The 22484-nt window shown below is 42.4% G+C and overlaps 1 protein-coding gene across 1 annotated transcript in view; it reads left to right on the top strand.

Annotated features, from left to right (window-relative positions):
• Positions 1-22484, top strand: part of DNHD1 (dynein heavy chain domain 1) — a 78118-nt gene that overhangs the window by 132 nt on the left and 55502 nt on the right. Inside the window, 8 exon segments of the mRNA XM_077759548.1 lie at positions 235-1063; positions 4190-4363; positions 9748-9951; positions 10031-10141; positions 12185-12341; positions 20696-20950; positions 21060-21197; positions 21335-21386. Of these exon segments, the coding sequence (XP_077615674.1) occupies positions 235-1063; positions 4190-4363; positions 9748-9951; positions 10031-10141; positions 12185-12341; positions 20696-20950; positions 21060-21197; positions 21335-21386 (1920 nt within the window).

Below are 22484 nucleotides of genomic sequence, written 5' to 3' on the forward strand. Positions count from 1 at the left end.
ACGCTTGTGCAAAGAGGGCTCCTACCTCTGTCTTGGGCCTTTTCTTACCAGAGTCTTTGGGGGAAGTTGTGGGGAGAGTTGTCCTCTGCTCTTCTGCTCTGCCCTACAGCTCCATCCATTTCCCTGTCCTAAGTCCCTCCCTTCCCCTGTCCCCCAGCCCCTTCAACCCTGAGCATCCCTAGCCCAGAGCCTAAGGCCCCTTCTCTCACCCCTGTTCTGGGCTGGGGCAAACAGGTGAGACCCAGCAGCCAGGAGCTTGGAACTGGCAGTCAGAGCCTGAGCAGTGGGCAAGGTCAATTCGACAGCAGTTGAATGCCCAGCTCCTCTTGGCCTCGGAGCTGAAGGTGTCTCCTGAAGAGGCATCACCTAAAGCCCTTGAATCTCAGCACTCCGTACATGTTCCAGACACAGAAGAGCAGCTCCAGGACTGTCAGAGGACACAGAGGCAGTTCCTGAAGGCAGGGAGTCAGTCAGAGCAGCCCACAGCGCTGGAGCTCCTGGTAACTGAGCTGCAAACTCTGTTCTCAGCTGTGCTGCAGGATGGCAGCCCAGCAGCTTGGCACTACCTGCATGCAGTGCTGCGCCTGCTGCCTCCATATCGTGTGCTGCTTGTTGGTCACCTTGATTTGCTGCCCTTCCTGGAACAGCTGTCCCACTGGGCACCTTGGGTCCAATCCCAGCTCCAGCTGGACCTGCTGGATGCCATAGAGCAGGCCTTTCCCCCAGATACCTCTTTGTTAGAGAGTGCCTCCCATACTGAATGCTGTCCCCAGAAGCACAAGTTCCATCATAGGCCCCCACGCCCAGCCTGCCCTTTTGTGCAGGCCCGCTGGGGTGGGCAGCACGCAAAGGAGGACGTGGCTACATGGTTGCGACCACTGACGCTGCCGGAGCTACAGCGCAGCCTGGGTATTGTTGGTGCCCAGGTGGCTCTGAAAGAGACCTGGTGGCTAGATGGCCTTAGCCTCCTGCCCTTGGCACTGGCCACAGACATCCCTGTCCAGTATGAAAGCAGGGACACTGATGACACAGAGGAAGAGCCTGCTGGAAGAAAAGAGACTAAGTAAGTGAGGGACCTAGAGTGGGGCTCTGAGCAGAGGGGAGAAAGAGGCCAGGTAATGGATGCCTCCAGCATCACTTCAGTGTCTAGGGTCAGCTCCCCATTGATTTTAGGCATTAGCCTGACCCCAAGCTATGCTGGTTGAAGCTACTTCTCTCTCCCTTTTTGTCTGCAAATAAACTGAGTGGTCTTAGTGTTAATCCCCATCCGGCAATGCAGAAATTCATGAAAATCAAGTCAGCTATAAGGAAGCCAAAGCCTCAGAAAACAGCTTGAGTTTCTGCAGTTTCCAGATCTTTCTCAGATGCTGCTAGAAGCTTCTTTAGTTCCCTTTCTCGCTTATTCATAATCTCTGAGCCTCTCCTCTGGGCCTACCTAGTGCTGGGTGCTGGATGTTGGATACAGGTCCTTCCCTCAGGATGCTTCTAGGTGAATGCTTGTCTGAAGGGCCTTTCCACTCATGTCTGTGTGAACTAAGCCAGCCCCAAAGCAGATTAGAGTTGGCAGCATGGGCAAATAGGACTTTCATTCTGACCTTTCCAGATCCTCTTCCTGCCCTGCCAGTGTGGGCATCCTGGTCCCCTGAGTGCTGATTGTTTCCCTCAATCTGGCTCTCCTTGCTCTTTTCAGGATTTCAGAGTGTCTACAGAGATCTCCTCTTTTGAGGGATCTCTAACACTAGTCTTAGAATTTCCCCCCATCCTCTGGCCTGATTTTCTAGGCGCTTTGCAGCTTGTATAGGACACATTCACTGTCTGGGAAGAAGGGTAGCTTTACCTTTAATCTGGGTTGGCTTCCTCAGTTTTTGCTCTAAGTTTATGGCTGGGTGAAAGTTTTTCCTAAAACGTTAAAGCCATAATGGTGGACAGATAGGTAGTCTCCTGGGGCCCTGATGGAAGGGGACAGTGCTGACAATTTATGTCTTCAAGACCCCCAGAAAACTTTCTTTTTCCAAGACCTGCCTGTGCCCTGGATATGTTTCCTTTCCTGGAAGTATGTAACTGAAGTGAGAATGGACTGAGATGTTGGAAACGGGTCAAGTTCTTTGTATTTCTCTTTGGATCTGGTGAAAAGTCTCTGAGGCCCAGCTAATGTGGTTTCACTTGCATGAAGTTCTCCAGGTCTGTTCCCCCAGGCATCCATTCATTCAATAAGTATTACTGGATACCACAATAGGTATTAGGAACTGCTGGATGCTGGAGATATGAACAAGACACACTCATTCTCTTTCTTTGGAACTTTACAGTTCAGTTAGGGGAATAGATAGTAAATAATTTGGTGCCAGTAAAATACAATTACAAATTGTAATAAGTGCTATATAATAAGAAAACACTGCCTTTCCCCTGGCTGCTGCTGCTGTGTGTGTGTGTGTGTGTGTACATGTAGGGGAAAGCACATCAGAGGTACTTCGGTTTAGATTGGAGTTATTAACAAAATGTCTTGCAGGTTATGAGGTGAAATAAGAGGAGAGTTTCAAGGAGGAGGAAGCAGTTAGTATTAAATGCTACTGAAGCATGTAAGAAAAATCTGAAAAAATGTTCATTGGTTTTAGTAACAAGGAGGAGGTTGGGGAAAGCGATTTATTTCAGGGGAGTTGTGAAGAGGAAGCCAGATTTTAGTGCATTCAAGAGCAAATGGGAGATGAGGAAGTAGGAATTACATTTTACTATTCTTTCATGAAGCTTGGCTTGAAAGGGAGAGAGAGATAATGGAACAGTGGTGTCTGGATAGGACTCCTAAAAAGAAAAAAAAAGATGGAGAGATGTTCATAGCCCTTATGGCAGTGCTTGAGAAGTGGGTATTCAATAATATTTGCATAGTGAGTGAATAAATATAGGCTAACAGTAAGAAAAGAAAGCGATTGAAAATACAGCCTGAAGAGAGGATAAAGGATCCATTTCACAAATGGAGGAATTAGTCTTGCAGAGAAGAAAGGACATTGCTTCCGCTCAAGTTGATTAGGATGGGATTAAGATGGGTATCTGGGCAGATAAATGTGTGGGAAGGCAGCTGAACTAGGGGAAGTTAGTTGATGGCTGAGAGTCTCAGTTTTCTCTGGGCAGGGAAGGAGGCAGAGAAGGAGATGCGGTGGGGGCCTGGCAGGGCTGGGCATGGGACTGGGTGGAGGCCTGGAATAGCAGCTGAGGGGACTGAAAGAGATAGCTGCCTGAGAACCTGTATGAGGACACCAGAGCAGCATGAGCCCATAGTTGAGATCAGATATCAGGAATCCATCGAGAGGCTGATATTCCTGGTTCTGCAATTGTCTGAACTAATTTAGATCATGTAGGACTCTTAACTGTTGGGGAAATGAAGCTTTAATAGCTGTTACACAGTTCAGATGTCCTGATCTAACATCAAAGTTACAAGCCTTATTGTTGATATGAACTATTAGAATAGGATTGCACTGTTATCCCTGGGGTAACTTGTTCTGTTAATCTAGGTTTGGGTCAATTAGTGACCTTGCTATACTTGACTGGTATAGTGCAGGTATCTAGTTTTCGGTTTCTTGGAAAATTAATTTTTATGTCAATTTTGCTGGCTGGCATTGAAGGGTAAGAAGATTGAAAATACTGGTGCAGGCTTGAGGGGATTGAAGAATGCACCATTGGATCCTCGCTGGAAAGGAAAGGACATGAAACTAGAAGTTGGGTGGTGATGGAGGAAGAGCAAGAAAGACTCACAGGCATGGAAACCGTGCAGAATTGGAAAGCAGGCATAATGGGGGCAAAGATAGGAGATCTAGGTTAGGAAGCAATGGTAGAGAAATCCAGGACTGTGGGCTTGCTAGGTGATGAGTTGGGAAAACAAAGTATTCCCATTTCACTCAGTATTATGTAATACTGACTTCATAGTAATCAAAAGAAGTCCAGAGTGATTATTCATTTGTCAGAAAGGGAAGGGTTGCTCATTGATTGGTCTGTATGAATATAGCTGCTTGACTGTATTTGCTGGTTTGTGAATACCTCTGGGTATAGGTGGTAGACAGGCGCTGACAATACCACATCACATTCTCTTTAGCACCCAGTCTAGCTTCTCCTTTCACTGGCTAACAGTGACAAGATGACTCCTTGCTCTGTCTCTTTTCTCCTTTTTTTTTTTTTTTTTTTTTTTTTTTTTATCATACAGGTCTCAGCTTGATCCAGAAATTCCTAGGAAGAAGACCTTACAGAAGAGAAGCTCTGGCTTCTCATTTCAGATGTCCCTCCTGGGTAGCCAGGTGATGACCATTATAAAGACAGAGAGATACCTGAAGAAGATCCACTTCCTCTATCTCAATGTAGCTCCCAGCCGGTACTTTAGGTAAGTCCAGACCCCTTTTACTCTGGCCACTTCCTGGTTTCCTCCCCTGCTGTCCCCCACCTCCCTTCCTCTCCTTTTCCATTCCTCTCCTGTCCTTTATTCTCTCTGGCTCCTTCTCCTCTGTCTTCCAGTTTGCTTCCCTCATCCCTTCTCAGCTTCCTCCTTTCCGTTCTGCACCTCTTCTTTGCTCCCCTTTGCTCTCACAGCCTTTTCTACTTTCGGTTCTGTCTTCTTTAATCTGTCCTAAAATGGTAGATACATTTGGTCGTAGACTTGGAAGGGAATTTAATGGTGATCTCTTCCAACTCCAGTGCAGGAATCTGGTGGTTGAACAGTGAGGGGAAGCTTTGAGTTTCCCAACGCATCCCGTTCCTTAGACTGAACCAAACCCTACTTTCTTTTATTTATTTATTTTTTAAATGTTTTATTTATTTCTAGGAGAGAGAGAGAGACAGTGTGAGCAGGGGAGGGTCAGAGAGAGAGGGAGTCACAGACTGAAACAGGCTCCAGGCTCTGAGCTGGCAGTCAGCACAGAGCCCGACGCGGGGCTCGAACCCACGAACCGCGAGATCATGACCTAAGCGAAAGTTGGACGCTTAACTGACTAAGCCACCCAGGCGCCCCAACCCTACTTTCTTTTAATTTCTACCTTCTGGTCCTGGTTTTAGTTCTGGGGCTATAAAAACAAGTCCCCTCCTTCCGTATGACTCAGGACGTGTTCATTTTCTTCTGTTAGCTCTAAAATTTATGTATGTCTCAAAGCCCTGTTCAAGTCCCATCTCTTCCCAGAAATAATAATGACCATTAACCAGTTTTTTCCAGGCATTGTCCTATCATTATTATTTTTATATATAAGAAGGGTGCCCTGAGGCATAAAGAGGTTAAGTAACTTGTCACATAGTAAGTGGTAGAAACAGACAAACCTAGCACTGTCTTAACCCAAAAGTCCATGCTCTTCAGCAGTGTGTTGTATACCCTCCCAGAAGGTTTTATTTCCTACATACACTGCTGTCTTTCTCCTGAGCTTACATAGCACTAATGGAGCATATCATCCATGCATTTACTGATCGGGTCATTTAACAAGTTCTGACTGAGAGTGTTGTGCCAGTTATTAGGCTGTTGTCTTTTGGCTCTCATTCTCCTCTTCTCTCTCTGCTTCATGACACTGGGGCTGAGACTCTGCAAACTATTCCTCCTTTTTCAGCTGGCCTCCTGTTAGGTTTGATTGGTAGGAGGTGCTAGAAGGAGACTGGACAGCAAGATTAGAGAAGGGACTTCCTCTTTCCCTGGCTTGCTCTTTCTGTCAGGATTGGTCCTTCATGCTGGTGGCAGTGGTCACCTCCTGAATTAGCCTCTTCACGATTCTGATGGCACCAGCGCCAGCCGGGTGGCACCTGCCCGTCAGCGCTCTGCATCTTGACTGTGCGGCCCCTCCTCCAAGCTCCATAGGTCCTAGTACCAGTCTGGCAGCGCCTCCTCTGAGGTCCAGGCCCCAGATCTACAAGCCGCTCCTCCAAGCTCATGGCTTCTGAGAATCCAGACCTCTGCCTTATGTTCCTCTCATTCTCGGGCTGGCATCCATTCCTGCAGTTTTTGTAACTGTGCCACATTAGTGTTCCCTTTCAAGCAGTTTGTTTCTTTAACAACTTAAAAACAAACAAACAAACATGTGCTCTCTATTAAATTCACTTTGTTGAAATGCCCCATTTAGTTTCTGCTTTCCTGATTGGACCCTTGCTGATATTGTGAAAGGAAAGGAGCCTCAAATATGGGATTCTGATATTGGGTTGGTAATGTCCATGGCCTTCAACAGTACTGAGCTCTATGAAAATGGGATATAGGATCCTAGTAATCCATGACATGTAGTGACATCACAGTTAATGAAATGATCACTTGTGGCTGACTGTGGTGAACTACCTACTGACACCCAGTGTCTACCACACCTGACCGGCTGCCAGTAGAGATAGTAACGGTGGCGGTGTGGGATGGGAGGCTAACTGACTGCAATGGAGAGCTCGCACAAAGAAAATTACAAGCTTAGAACTTTAAACTATCAGCTTCATCATAATCAGAGAAGCAGCACAATCAAAGATAATTAGACACATGGAGAGACAAGAAACCATGAGCAAGAGAACTAAAAAGGCAGTGAATAATTATAGGATGAACATCTGCCAAAGACGGAAACCCAGTGACGTGAGTTTAGCATTTGGTGGTGCTTTTCCCCAAACAGAGATGCCTGTTGAACCCAGTATTGGCAATTGTGTGTCAGTTTTACTATGTGCTCCTGAGCCTGAGCTTTGGACAGGCACAGACAGCCAAAGACCAGAGGCCACACGCAGCTGGGGTCCACACCCAGAAGAGCTGTATTTTCTGCTTCAACCTTTATTGTGACTGGGGTCCCAACCCAGAGCCCACGGCATTTAATTTTGACTTCCCTGATGTGTCCATACAGATGATTTTCGTAGTTTACCCATTCGTTTTGCCTTTTTTTAGTTGTTCTCAAGTGAGAGTGTTGTTCCAAATTTCTACTGCACCATCAGTTAAAGTAGAACCCTGGCCTTTATTGTTTCATTTTGTTTATTGGCCATGTAACAGGTACTTTTTTTTTTTTTCCAGTGTGTTTGAATTGATCATCTTTTTTCTTGGATTTGTCCCAGATTTTTTAAAATTGTTTTTCATTTTAATTCTAACATAGTTAACATACAGTGTTATATTGATATTTGTCCTGGATGTTGATTCATACTCAGATAGGAGTTTATTCCTTCTCTTCCTTAGAGTNTTTTTCCTGTGCTTTTCCTCCCCTCTCATTTTATTATGTTTACCATCTTTCTTCTTCAGTAGAATGAGAGCTCTGTCAGGGCAGGGATTTTTGTTTGTTATGTTCAACAGCATACCCTGAGGGTTTAGAACAATTTGGCATGGAGTAGAGACTCAATAACATTTGTTGGATGAATGAATGAATTATCCAGAGTAGAAACAGGCTTGGAGGCAAGGAGATGAGTTCTGTATAGAACTTGCAGTGTTTCAGTAAGGCAGAGAACTTGAGGTGTTTGGGAAGCTGTTGAATACTCTCTACCATCACTTAATACTCTGACTGATCTGAGCCCTTTGAGGGCAAGGACTATGTAGTGGTTATTTTTATGTCCTCATCTGCAATCACAGTACTTGGACAGAAGGGAAATTTGATAAATGGTTTAATTAAACTCCATATGAAGTCAGGAACTGAATTTTTCTTGTTTACTGCTACATCCTCAGTGCCTAGCACAGCAGTTGGCTTAATAAATATTTGTTGAATGAGTAACTATCCTCCAAAGGGGCAGTGGCTATGGGGAATGAGGAGAGTACCCTCTATCCTCACCGTGTGTAGGGAGAGCAGTATTCAAGGGTGCCTGGCGGACTCAGTCAGTGGCATAATACTCTTGAACTCACAGTTGTTAAGTTCGATCCCCATGTTGCTTGTAGAGATCGCTTAAAAATAAAATCCCAGGAGAAGGAGAAGAGGGAGAAGAAGGAGGAAGGAATGACCCCTTAGGAGAGCCCGGGTTCAGTTAGGACAGGAAGCTGTGGGAAACTAAGCAGCTCAGTGGTTAAGGGAGGTGGCTTGAGTCAGGAAGATTCGGTTTTAAATCCTATGTTCTTTCCTTAACTATCTTGGACAAAGTTATGACTCTTCTTTGTTTCAGAGAAATGGTTTGGGGAAACGAGTACTGGAGAAAATCTAGTCACTTTGTCAGAAAGGAAACAAAGTGTTACATGACTTGACTTAGTTCATTCTGGATCTAGCTAAATAAATGCTCTTCTGTCATTTGCTTAATCATGTATTCTAGAGAGTTGAGAGAGAAGAGATAGAAGAGGGCCACGTTATCTCTTAGGCATTTCAGGCAGAGGAAATGGGACATAAAAGCTTATAAAGGGCTTTAAAATATACATAATGCTTAAATACATAATTGGCTCCAAGTTATGAAAATAAAACTGTAAAATAAAAGTTGATAAATACTTTATTGAATGTGCCCAAACAGCGCTATGCTAACCAGGCTCCTGCAACTAGATACAACTATATAAATGGAATTTAGTGTGGGATGTAGGTGCATTGTACTGAAGTAAGAGAACTTTGTAGGATTTTAAGGTGGCTCCGGAGGTACATGCCTGGTTCTCTTGGTTGCACTTTTCCTCTTTATTTGCCTGTGTTGAGTTCACCCCCTGCTTTCCCCTGTTCTCAGTTACTCCAAACACCACCCCTGATTTTCTCTGCAAGTTATTTCAGTACCTAGGGATATACATATTTTATCATTTCTAAGATGTACTTCTTTTTTTTTTTTTTTTTTTTTTTTACATTTTAACATCTCTGAAATTATGATGCATCTTACAAATTGGTAGAGTATCACATTGGCAGCATTTTAAATTTTAATGTTGCATTTTTTAAAAAATGCTGCAGCTTACAACTGATAGTATCTTAGGTTTGACAGAATGTAAAGTATCTGGATCTGGAGATATGAACTTGTTAGAACTGGCTAGGTCCCTTTTTTTTTTTTCTTCCGCTATATATTTTGCTTTCTTTCTTCTTTTTTAAAAATTTTTTTCTTTTATGTTTTATTTATTTCTGAGAGAGAGACAGCATGAACAGGGGAGGGTCAGAGAGAGAGGGAGATACAGAATCTGAAGCAGGCTCCAGGCTCTGAGCTAGCTGTCAGCACAGAGCCCGACGCGGGGCTCAAACCCACGAACCGTGTGATCATGACCTGAGCTGAAGTCAGACACTTAACTGACTGAGCCACCCAGGCACCCCTGGCTTCCTTTATTCTTAATAATATTTGTTTCCTGGGGTGCCTGGGTGTCTCAATCGGTTAAACGTCCAACTTCAGCTCAGGTCATGATCTCATGGTCTGTGGGTTTGAGCCCCACGTCAGGCTCTGTGCTGACAGCTCAGAGCCTGGAGCCTGCTTCAGATTCTGTGTCTCCCTCTCTCTCTTCTCTCCTGCTTGTGTTCTCTCTGTCTACCCAAAATAAATAACATTAAAATTAAAAAAAAAAATAACAATAATATTTGTTTCCTTGGGGTGCTCAGTTGGTTGAGGGTCCGGCTCTTGATTTTGGCCCAGGTCATGATCTCATGGTTCAGTTTGTGGGACAGAACCCTGTGTGGAGCTCTGCACTGATGTCAGGGAGCCTTGCTCACGCTCTCTCTATCTCAAAATAAACTTTTAAAACATTAATATTTGTTTCCTTTTTTGAGATTGAAGATCATTCTGTTCTCTTTCCCTTCTTCCCACTTTCTTCCACCTTCATTCCTGCTACCATGTTTCACCTCTCCATCCTTCTTTTGTCCGTTCCTGAAGTCTGCAGGAGTTCCCAGGGCTCCTGCTGACCAGAGCTCTTTTCTAAAGGCCCTACAGCCTGACGGTGGTGCCACCCAAGAAGGTGAACCCTGAGCACTACATCTTCTCTCCCTTTGGGATCCTGCATGTCCATCCTGTGGAAGGCAGTGAGACGATCACGCTGGGCACCTGGCACCGCCACTCTGTCCTCTGGCAGCAGCTCCAGTCCATCCCATTCTTTAAATATTGCCTCTTACACAAGGCCTTGGCTTGGTAAGTGATGACGGTATGGGGCGTGTGGAGAAGTGTTGCGGGGAGCAGTAGCGTGCTGCCACTGCCCTCTGCTCTGTAGTTGGAAGAGGAGCGTGAAGTTGAGTGGGCTGCACCGGCACCGGACTTTTCTAGGGAAGCATCTGCTCTTGGCTGTGCCCCACTTTGGAGTTGGGCTTCTGCATATTAGCAGGTAAGGTCTTCAAAACACAGTGTCAATGGATCTTTTAAATTATTTTTATAAAAAACAATAACATGCTCCTTACTAAAGTTTTGGAAGTTACCAAAAAGCACAAAGGAAAAAAATCTTTAATCTTACCAACCATAAATAACCATGACAAACATTTTGCTGCATGTCCCTTCTGGTCTTACTTTCTATCATATACATGTCTGTAGTCATACTTGACATACTGTTAAGTAGCCAGTTTTTTTCTTAAATAACATATCCCGAACATATTTTGAGGTAATTATGTATTCCTCACCCAAACCACACAATTATTGAGTATTGGATCTAGGGACATAACTCAGGTGTCTGAATTCAAATTCTCTGCTCTTTCCATGGTATCCTTTGGATTCTTTTATTTTTTTTATTTTTTTGAGGGAAAGCTTAGTTACTCCTGTTTTCAGTACTTTCTTACTTTTCTTGCACTCCTCAGCCACTTTATTATCCTCTGTGATAGAAGTTGCAAGCTCAAATGCCTACAGGGCCTGAGCAGGAGCTATGGAAGAAACATAGTAGGTTAGGTGCAAGACATTAGAGAGTGTGGGGAATACAGTCTGGAGACTGCATCTAAATAGGACAGTCACTACTCAGTTCCAGCTGTCTGTTGCCTCTGGGAATATGGCTACAGCATGCCAGCTGCCTTGTTTTTCAGGATTTCGTGGAAATTCACATTTTGTTGGAAAATGTCTTAATTTTACCTACTTAACTCAAATTTTTATTAAAACAATGTGCTGGCCAACTCTTAGCAGAATATATGAAAACATTTTTAGTCTGGATTTGATCTGTGAGTAACCAGTTTGAAACCCTCTGCTCTGGGAATCCTCCAGTCTAGCCTGATCCTCATAGTGTAATTAAAAGCATAAGGGCTTAGAGGCTAGACAGATCTGAATTTAAATCCTGAACATTAGCAAGGACTTTACTCTTTGAGCCTTGTTTCCTGATATGAAAACTAGGGATAAAGGTTTCTACTACACAGCTATCATGAGAATTAAGTGAGACTGTAAATATAAAATTCCCTGGGCGACTGGGTGGCTCAGTCGGTTAAGCATCTGACTTCGGCTCAGGTCATGATCTCACAGTTTGTGGGTTCGAGCCCCGTGTTGGGCTATGTGCTGACAGCTAGCTCAGAGCCTGGAGCCTGTTTGGATTCCGTATCTCCCTCTCTCTCTGACCCTCCCGTGCTCACTCTCTCTCTCTCTCTCTCCTCTCTCTCTCTCAGAAATAAATAAAACATTTTTTAAAAAGTAAATATAAAATACCATGTTCAATGCCTATTAATAGGTGCTGAATAGATGACACCCATTATGATCATCTTTTGCTTATTGGGTGTCTTTCATATTTTTCAAGGATTTTGAGAGAAGTAATATTTCAGGGAGGGAGTGGATAACAGAAGCAGGTTTTCTGCTTCTCTATGGATGGTCAGTCCATAGAGAAGTTGGAGGTTCATCACCTTTGATCCTTTTTTTTTTAATTTTCTTAATGTTTTTTTTTTTCTGAGAGAGAGAGAGATAGTGTGAGCAAGGGAGGATCAGAGAGAGAGGGAGGCACAGAATCTGAAACAGGCTACAGGCTCTGAGCTGTCAGCACAGAGTCCAACGCGGGGCTCGAACCCATGAACTGTGAGATCACGACCTGAGCCGAAGTCGGACGCTCCCGACTGAGCCACCCAGGTGCCCCCACCTTTGATCCTAAAACTGATCTGCCCTTCTAGATTTTTAGGGCCCTTAGCTTCCCCTCTTTCAAAGAGACCTTCTCCTGGCAGAAAGGTCAGTTAGTAGAAACATTTGCACATAACCCCAGGCCTTTCCCAAAGAATTGCCCGGCCAGCAACTTCCTCACCTTGAATTCTTCCAAAGAATTCTCAAAAGGAATCTGTCTCTGTAGGTCACCAGGAATATTATAATCTTTCTAAACCTTTGCTTACTGAGGTGTGCTGGGCTAGGAAGAGGTCAGAGGTGCTCAAGGAAGGAAGGCTGAGATGCCAGCTCTGAGCAGCTTCACCATTGATTGCAGGCTTCTGCAGGAACTGCGCTCTGTCACCTGGCTCCCCCAAGACCCCAATCGATGCTATGGGCTGCTGGACCTGCAGCGGGCTCTAGCCAAGGAGAACCACAGGGCTCTGCAGCTGCTCCATCGCTGCCTGAACCTCTGCACATCCATCCTGCACCTGGTAAGAGGCTACAATGCAGTTTATTATGAGAGTTTTCTCCAAGCTGAGCTTGCCAGGGTCCCAGTCTCCTCTGGGCTCACGCTTCTCCTGGGATCCCCTGTGTGGTCTGGACTCTGAAGTTGGCCCAGAGCCATTGTCCTGCCCAGCACCAGTAGTCTCTGTTGTGAGGTAGATGGATCAATTATAGATGGGCAGAGGCTTGGATTCAACCTTTTCCCTAAAGGTTGGTCCTGGCCTTGAGCAGGGAGAAGAAGGAACATAACAATGATTTTTCTTTAGCTGTTTGTGCCAGAGGCATTAGGGGATTTGAAAGTTGGAATCTGGATCTTTTATGCCACTGGGCTTATTTCTGAGCCTACTTTGAACCTTTGGTAGGCCACTGTGTGATGGAGTCCTTCCTAGTTATGCCTATTTTGCATCTGTGGTACATGCCTTCTGCCTAGGGCTCCTGGAGGCCCTGCTACATATTCCTGTCACTATAGTTTGCTGTCTGTCAGGTGGGGCTGGATATTTACCCAGTTCTCTGGCTGGTCGCCATCTCCAGGTAAACTAGATCTGAGAGAAGAGATCCACCCAGATTTTGTGAACATGAGAAATAATGTACAAGAAGCCCTAGGTAGATTCATACAGGGAAATGGCCTTTAGCTTCCAGACAATAATAGCTGGACCTGACATTGCACTAAGCTGACATTGCACTAAGCTGGGAGGTGGGGCAAGCTATTGCACAGCCTTTCTATACCTCCCAGTTCCTAAATCCCACTTTTGTTTTAATGTTACAAAAATATTATACTTTTTAAATAGTAGTTTATTTTGTGGGCACCTGGGTGGTTCAGTCAGTTAAGCATCCGACTCTTGATTTCAGCTCAGGTCATGAACCTACGGTTGTGGATCAAGCCCCACGTTGGGCTCCACACTGGACCTGGATTCTCTCTGCCCTTCCCCTGCTCTCTCTCTCTATAAAAATAAATAAATAAATAAAAATAAAGGTTTATTTTGTTAATTAAGGTAAAGTTTGCATGCAGTAAACAAATTGTAAGTGTGCAGTTTGTTGAAATATTTACATGTATCTACATCCATGTAACCATCACCGAGAACAAGATGTAGAACATTTCCAGCACCTCAGCAAACTCCCTGGTACCTCTCCTGTCAATACCCCCAAAAAGGTAACTATTACTCTGATCTCTGTCACCATAGATTAATTTAGTTTTGAATTGCATGTAAATGGAATCAATATGTCTGGCATTTTTTTTACCCTCAACATTATGTTAGTGAGGTTTATGCATAATTTTCTAGGAAATAGTGGTTCACTCTTTTGTATGCTGTGTAGCATTTCCCTGTAAGAATGTACCACAATTCTCCTACTGATAGACATTTAAATTTGTTCCAGCTTTTGTTGTTATGAATAATGCTGATGTGAACATTCTTGTACATGTCCTTTGGTGGACATAGCACTTATTTGTTTGGAGTATGTATTCTAGGAGTGAAACTGCTAGAATAGCTATATGTTTGTTTAAAGTACCAAACAGTTTTCTGGAGTGGTTGTACCAGTTTGTATTCCCCAGCAGCATAGGAGACTTCCAGTTGTCCTATGTTCTCATCAACACTTAGTATTGTCAGAGTTTTTAACTTTAGCTGAACTGGTATACAGTGGTATTTCATTGTAGTTTTATTTGTGTGTTTATTTGTTTTAGAGAAAAAGTATGTGCAAGCAGGGGAGGGCCAGAAGGAGAGAAAGAGAAAATCTCAAAAATCTCCACACACAGTGCAGAGCCAGATGCAGGGGTTGATATTACAGCCATGAGATCAAGACCTGAGTTGAAATTAAGAGCCAGATGCTTAACTGACTGAGCCACCCAGGTGCCCCTCACTGTAGTTTTAATTTGTGTTTCAATGATCACCAGAATTGTTGAACATCTTTTCATATGTTTATTGGTTGTTTTGGTGTTCTCTTCTGTGATGGTCTAAGTCTCTTGCTTATTTTAACTGTTTTCTGGTTTTTTTCCTTATTAATATGTAAGAGTTCTTTATATAGTCTAGATATGCATCCTGTATCAAATACATATATTATAGATATTTTCTCCCAGTCTGTTGCTTACCCTTTTACTATTTTAATAGTGTCTATTTTTTTTTTTTTAAAGTAAGCTCTATACCCAACATGGGGCTTGAACTCATGGCCCTGAGGCCCTGAAATCAAGAGTTGCATGCTCTACCAATCGAGCCTGGCAGGCACCCCTTAATGATGTCTTTGATCAACAGAAGTTCTTGATTTTCTTGAAGTTCATCTTATCAATCTTTTTTGATTAGTGCCTTTGAGTCCTGGTTTAAGAAATCTTTGCCTACCCCAAAGTCATGTAGATATTTCCTTGTTTTCTTCTAGAACTTTTATTATATTTTCTTTCACATTTAGGTCTATAGTATATTTCAAATTAACTTTTATATATGGTGTGACATAAAAGCCAAGGTTTATTTTCCCCATTTTTTGAAAAAACTATCCTTTCCCTACTTAATTACAGTGGTATCTTTTTCTTAAATCAGATGACTATATATGTGTGGATCTGTTTCTAGCCTCTCTTCTGTCTGATTAGTCTATTTATCTGTCTTTTTGTCAGTGTCACACCATCTTAATTATTGTAGCTTTGTGGTACATCTTGATATCTGGTATTATAGGTTCTGTTACTTTTTATTATACAAGATTTCCCTGGCTATGCTAGGGTCTTTAAATCTCCATATAAAGTTTAGAATCAGCTTGTTAATTTCCACAAAATAACTTACTGGGATTTTTTTTTTATTGGCTTGCTTTGAATTTGTAGGTCAATTTGAGGGAGAATTGATATCTTAATATTGCATTTTCTAGTCATAAACATGGATCTCTTCATTTATTTTGATTTCTTTAATTTCTCCTACTAAGGTTTCATAGGTTTCATGTAAAGGTCTTGAATATATTTCATTAGATTTATCACTAGATATTTGGTATCTTTTTGTTGCTATTGTAAATGGTATTTTAAAACATTATTGTTTTCTAATATTTGCTATACCATATGCAAAAATTAATTCATGGTATATAAAAGACATAAGTGTGAAAAGATCGTAGGGTTTCTTAAACAAATATTAAACAATGTAAACCATAAACAATCAAAACATTTTTCTATATTAAAACTAACTTTTTGGGGTGCCCAGGTGGCTCAGTTGGTTGAGTATCCAACCTCAGCTCCAGTCATGATCTCGCAGTTCATGTCGAGCCCCACATTGGGCTCTGTGCTGACAGCTCAGAGCCTAGAGGCTGTTTCAGATTCAGATTTGGATTCGGATTCTGTGTCTCCCTCTCTCTCTCTCCCCTGCTTACTCTCTCAAAAATAAATAAACATAAAAAAATTAAAATTAACCTTTTAAAAAGCACCATAGAGGGGCGCCTGGGTGGCTTAGTCGGTTAAGCGTCCGACTTTCGCTTAGGTCATGATCTCGCTGTTCGTGGGTTCGAGCCCCGCATCGGGCTCTGTGCTGACTGCCAGCTCAGAGCCTGGAGCCTGTTTCAGAGTCTGTGTCTCCCTCTCTCTCTGACCCTCCCCTGTTCACACTGTCTCTCTCTATCCTAGAAATAAAATAAAAATATTAAAAAAAAAAAAGCACCATAGAGTGAAAAGACAAGCAAATGCAACATGTAGAGCTACTTTCTGTGCTGCTGTGTGGAATGGAATGGAACTTGCCCCTGTTGGCAGTCACCCCAAAGGTGAGGGGTGGCGTAGGGGAAGGGGAGGAGCAGTAATCATCCCAACTGGTAACTGGATTGTTATAGAACCAAGATTGTACTCTGTGCTCAATAAAAGCATGCTGCTGCCCAATAAATTGTAGCATTACTAAATAACTAAAATAGATTTGAAACACTAAATAAATAATGATATAAAATTTAAGTGTTTGGTAGATAACCTTTATCAATTTTTAAGGATGTTCCCATCAATTCTTAGTTTGCTAAGAGGTTTTATCATGAATGGGTGCTGAGTTTTTGTCCAGTGATTTTTTTTTTTCTGATTCTGTTTAAATGATTATGGGAATGTTTCTCCTTTAGTCTAATATGGTGAACTATTGGTGTTACGCCAGCTTTGCATTACTGGGATAAATCCATTTTCTTTCTTTCTTCTTACTTCTTTCTTGTATAACTTTTTATTTTGGTATAAGTTCAAATTTATTAGAAAAGTTGCAAGGATAGTATAATCAACTCTCATTTACCTTTTACCCAGATTATTAGTTTGTCTTATCATTTCTGCTTTTTTTCTTTCTCTATTTAAGTATACATTATCTTCCTGAACCATTTGAGAGTTTTAAGTTGCACATGATAAGTTCCTTTACCCCTAAATATACCAGTGTGTTTCTTTTTAAGAACAAGGACATTTTCTTCCATAACTCCAGTGCAATTATCAAAAATTAGGAGATTTCACTTGGATACTATTTTGTTATCTAACCTACAGTTCTTCCTAGAAATTTGCAAATTATTCCAAAAATGTCCTTTATAACTTTTTTTCCCCTTATTTCAGGATCCAGTCCTGAATTGTGCACTGCATTTGGTGGTCACTTCTCCTTAGTCTCTTTCACATGTCACAGTTCCTCTGCCTTCTTTTTGGCTCCTTTGTCTCATGGAGGGACCATCCTACAATAAGGTCTTCATTCCAAAGCCACTTCCCTCTCCACATCGGAACAAGAACAGCCTTCACTGAGCTCTTGCTTGACACTTCCCCTTTCTGTTTTGCTTCCCTCTTTCCCTTAGAGGTTTGTTTCCTGAAGACCATTCCTTTAATAAATCACATTTCTCCAAATTCTTTTCTCAGGCTCTGCTTCTAGGGAACTCAGTCTACAAAAATATATATGTTAGACCAAGCTCATTGATTGTTCTGTGTGAATATTCTACAATCACAGTAATTTTTCTTATCCACTTTATCTTTCAGTTTCTGAGAGATACATGTTAAAACCACCCCCTCCTATGACTATAGATTTGCTCATTTCTCCTCGATGTACTTTCATTTTGCAACATGTATGTCAAAATCATGTTGTATACATAAAGATTCATAACAATATTTCTTGGTGACATTGCTATGAAAAGTCTGCATTATTGTTACTGCTTTTCTACTGGGTTTCTCTTTTGTTTGATGTAAACAGCATCAAGCATTTGCTCCATCTATCTTTATCTCTTTGTTTTCAGCCTTCCTTTTTATATTGTTTTATGTGTATCTGTTACAAATAGCTGGAAGACATTTAGGCTGAGAGTCTATGTCTCGCAATAGATTTTTCTCATTTATTATGGTTACTGATAGGTTTGGACTTATTTTTTCCAACTTATTTTGGTGTTTTCTATTTCCTGTGATTTCTGGTTGATTCTTCTTCTTGTGTTCCTTGTCTCTCGTTGGATTGTTTACATTTTTGTTACCATCATTGTCTTCTAATAATTTGGATGTTATACATTTTATTTTTCTCATGGTTGCCCAGGAACCATTCAATGCCTATTCATCTTCTTAGTTTTAGAATCTTGACTTGGTTTCTTTTCATAGATTTGTAGCTGGAAGAAGCCATGTAACTCTGTTCTGACCAATGAAACATAAGTGGAAGTCACAGCGAAAGCTTTTTTTTTTTAAATATTTTTATTTATTTCTAGGAGAGAGAGAGAGAGACGAGAGAGAGAGAGAGAGAGAGAGAGCGTGAGCAGGGGAGGGTCAGAGAGAGAGGGAGACACAGACTCCGAAATAGGCTCGAGGCTCTGAGCTGTCAGGCAGCACAGAGTCCGACGCGGGGCTTGAACCCATGAACCGCGAGATCATGACCTAAGCAAAAGTAGGACACTTAACCGACTAAGCCACCCAGGCACCCCATCGAAAACTTTTTTAAAAGAGGCATATCCAACTAGGATGTCATTGTGAGCATTTACTCCTGACTTATTGCCTGACCCTTGGATGAAATTTTTGGTGCTAGAGAAGCTTTTGCACCATGATAAGGGCAAAAGTCATATTAAAGATGGAGGAGAAGGAACATAAAGGGGGCTTTGTTCTTTTTTTTTTTTAACATTTTATTTATTTTTGAGAGACAGAGTGCATGTGAGAGAGAGGGAGACAGAGAGAGGGAGACACAGAATCTAAAGCAGCCTCCAGGTTCTGAGCTGTCAGCACAGAGCCCGACTGGGGCTCGAACCCATCAACAGTAAGGTCATGACCTGAGCAGAAGTCGGATGCACAACCAACTGAGCCACCCAGGCGCCTCAAGAAGAGCTTTGTTCTGATCTATATGGTTGGGCCAATATGCCATTAAGGGATTTCTTATTGCACTAAATAAACCTTTTACAGGCTTAAACCACAGTTTTTCTAGTTTTCTCTCACTTGCAGCTGAATGCATATGTAAGACATTTATACACCTGCCCAACAGATTTAGCTGTTCCACTTACATTTTTATAACAATGTCTTTCATGTCCTCTTCTAAAAGCACTTTGTCAGAAAGGCCTTCTCTGGGTCACCCTATTTAAAATTGCAAACCCCCACTATTACTAGCATCCCTGATCTGTTTTTCTACTCTGTGTTTCTTTTGCTCATAGCACCTATAGCCTTTTTACATAGAATATAAATTACTTATTATATATTATTATATTATATGATATTATATACTATAGTATTTCTCCCCCAACTTCCAAGAAAGTGGGGATTTGTATTTGTTTCATTCACTGACATATCTCTAGTGCTTATTATAGGTTATGCCATATAAAAGGTGCTCAGTGAGCGTTTTGAGTGAATGAATGCCAAGTGTAGATTTGTATCCATGTGTTTCTCCCTAGCAGAATAAGAACCTTTACTCTCTCTTCTGATTTCCTTTCTCTCCTCTCTTCCTCTCCCCACCCTCCACCCTTCTTATTCCACTTATGTTCAGATCTCCTAGAATTTAATTCTAGATTGTTATGAACATTCTTGTTTTGCAGCCTGCTCGTTTAGACCTGGCAATATGTTTTACAAATGTCTTTGCTCATCAAAGCTTCTTGTAGCTCTCATATTCATTTTCCTCTGTCAGAAATATACTTTTGTTTATTTTTTTCACCAATCTGTGGATGGTAAATGTTTGGAGTCTTTGTATATCTAAAAATGTCTTTATTCATTCCCAAACTTCAACGTGATACTGTGGCTAGATACAGAATTACAGATTTGAAAAATTTCCTCAGAACTTTGAAGGTGTTGCTCCTTAGTGGTGAGGCTTTAAAAATATGTACTGATTACATTCTGGTGTAGTAATTATTGTTGCTGTATATATGGTTTTATCCTAATTGGCACTCAGTAAGCCCTTTCAGTGTGAGTGATACATTCTGTTTACGTGTCTTGTCAACCATCTGTGCCAGGCACTGTGTTAAACAATAAATGCGATAAGTTGTGACAGAGGCCTCTTCCTGGAAGAACTGACAGTGCAGTGCACGAGCGATACAAGTAACTAGCTAGCGGTGATGCACTGGACTGTGGGGCTGTGAAGTGGGAAGTACTCTAAGTATGGAGGTTATTTCTAGAGCATGGAAGAGAACATCTTGTCAAGCCGAGGGCACGTTTGTGTATGATGTGTGGCTCAGGCCTCAAGTGCCTTAGGTCTGGGTCTCGGAAGACTGGGGTTTGAGGCTTGGGTTGAGCAGAATACAATCCACACCTATTAGGTCTAACCACAGACTCTACTGATCATCAAAAAAGACAGGAAAGCATCAGGGTCCATCTGGCCAGGTGTATCTTCCTGGTGTCTCCCCTCTGTTTCTCAACAAGACAAGTCCTGAGAGGTGGCAACTGTCAGCAGCCTGTGGAGGCTCAGAAACCTCCCAGATGTGAGAAAGAGCCACCAAGAGGCTCTTAGACTTTTGTACCACATTCTCCATCCCCCAATGGAAAGTCTCTGTCATTGCCCCAAGACAGCATCTGCTGTCACGTAAGGAGTATTATGCTAGCCAGCAGGCCACACCTCGCAGCCCTGGTGTTTGGAATCCATGTCCTGGAATTATTGCTGAGCCCTACTTATCCAATCTTTCTCTTCCTTTGTATAGCCTGTGTATTGGTAAGCTTCTCTGTTTATACACGCACACATTTTCTCTTTGAGTTCTATCCTTGGGGCCTTTAGCAGACAGGCCTGGCCTATCAAATTAGCACTGTGGCCTCTTAATGTCTGTTCTCCACTTTGCATCTTCTCTGGTCACTAAAGGATTTCAGGGGCTAATCTCTACTAAAAAGTGGCCCTCTGTGGGTATATCGAAGTGCTAGGTTTCAGGCTCTGAGACCTGAGAGTTTTGCACAGACCAGTGGGTGGCCAGTTTGTTTTCCATCCCCTTTGTCCAGTGAGTTGTCCACTCTCTATGCTGACAGGTTCACGAGGATACATATCACATGCAGCAGGGCCTGCAGGAGCGAGTGAAAAACTGCAAGAGGATTCGGACCGACCAACGCTCAGTGTACCTTCAGAAGGTACAGGGCCAGCAGCTGGAGCAGAAGCTGAGGCAAGCAGAGGCCTGGTTGCTGCAGCTGGGACAGTTGGCCCGCCTGGTATACTACATGATTGGCCAGAGCCTTGTGTCTATCATAGAAGAGGAGATAACCTCCTTCGTGGCCAACATCCTGCAGGTAAGGGGATACGTGGCATGTGTGGAGGCGGGGCAGGTGGTCAAGGCCAGATGGCAGACAGCAGATACTGACATGTAGCCTTACGACCTCTCCTGACCTTTCTTGACAGGCCCCAAGGCAGATCCCCTTTCTCTCAGCACTGTTGGTCTTTGACGATTGTGGCCAGCTGTCTCATGAGCCATGTATTGAAAACATGATCCAGATTCTCACTGGGGGCCTGCAGTCTGTCAAGGCCTCTGCCCTGAAGGTATTCTGGATTGGGCAGGGGGGCTGGCTGCAGGAATTCCCAATTCGTATTCCCTGTGTAATCAGAAGCTCTCAGCCTGGTCTGAACTCAGTTCCCTGTTTTCCGTTTCTGCCCCCTCTACTTACCTTGGTGTGAAGGTAATGGAATCTACAGACCTGAAGCCCTCCTGGGACTCCTTGTATTCTGAAGGTATTTAAGTAAGGAGATACAGGCAGGGGAGTAGGAAGGGTAGAAGGATCGAGGAGAGTCACATGCACAGTGCCAGTGGCATGGCCACAGAGTCAGGCCTTAGGTGTGGATGGAGCAGCTATGACCTAGATACTGCGCACAGGTGTTGGGGGCGGGGTTAGAGAATAGGGGTGTGTCTTTGCTCACTCATGAGCATGCTTGTGTGCATGTGTATGCATGCAGTTGAGTGGAATGAGAGGTGTATGAAAGAATGTGAGTACATTGTCCTTCCTCTCATTCATCCACACTCCGTGATGAGATTTTTCTCTAATGTCATAATGGCGTTCTGTTTACTATAAAATTTGATTGCCAAATTAATTTTTGCTTACTTGAAGAACTCTGCTTATTTGATATTTGCTTTATTTCATACAACTCTTTTTCTTTTCATATAAAGTAGTCCATTAGTAGTGCTGAGCTTTTATGGTTACCAGTTACTATTGGCTTTCAATCCTCAAACTTTTGTAAGCCATCAGGGAGGAAATAAATGTTCCATTTCCTTTATTTCTAATACTAACCCCATTACAAATAAAGCCATGACATGCATTCAGGCACATCTGACATGTAGGTACTTACCCCCCATGGCCTTGACTCAGCTAGTATGTTTTCAGTAGGATGACTTAAAGACATGAAGTTAATTTTAGGAAATAGATGACAAGAAAGTAGAGGATTCATTGAAGGAGTAGAAGGTTCATTAAATGGTAGAGATCGTTGATATTTGTTTTACATGGTATAATGGAAAGAGATAGGGCTCTAGAACCAACATTAGTTTATTAACCTGTGAAATGGGAATTAAGTATTTGTTAAAGTACCTAACTTACAGCATTAAAAGAGGTGATATGTCTAGTATAGTGCTCAGTACATAGTGATACATGCTAAAGATAGTAACTTCTTACCATTATTAGTATTAAGGACTGAGATAAACCAGATATTTCACATTATTCTCTCATAGTTTATACTAATTTGTATTTTGGTATGCTGTAGTATTTTCCTTTGAATGGCAAAACAAACAAAAACCTTAAAATTTTATTCTAAATTCTAATGAAAATGGAAAGATTCACT

This window comes from Crocuta crocuta, unplaced genomic scaffold, assembly GCF_008692635.1.
Source record: "Crocuta crocuta isolate KB4526 unplaced genomic scaffold, BGI_CrCroc_1.0 scaffold43, whole genome shotgun sequence".
Taxonomy (NCBI): Eukaryota; Metazoa; Chordata; class Mammalia; order Carnivora; family Hyaenidae; genus Crocuta; species Crocuta crocuta.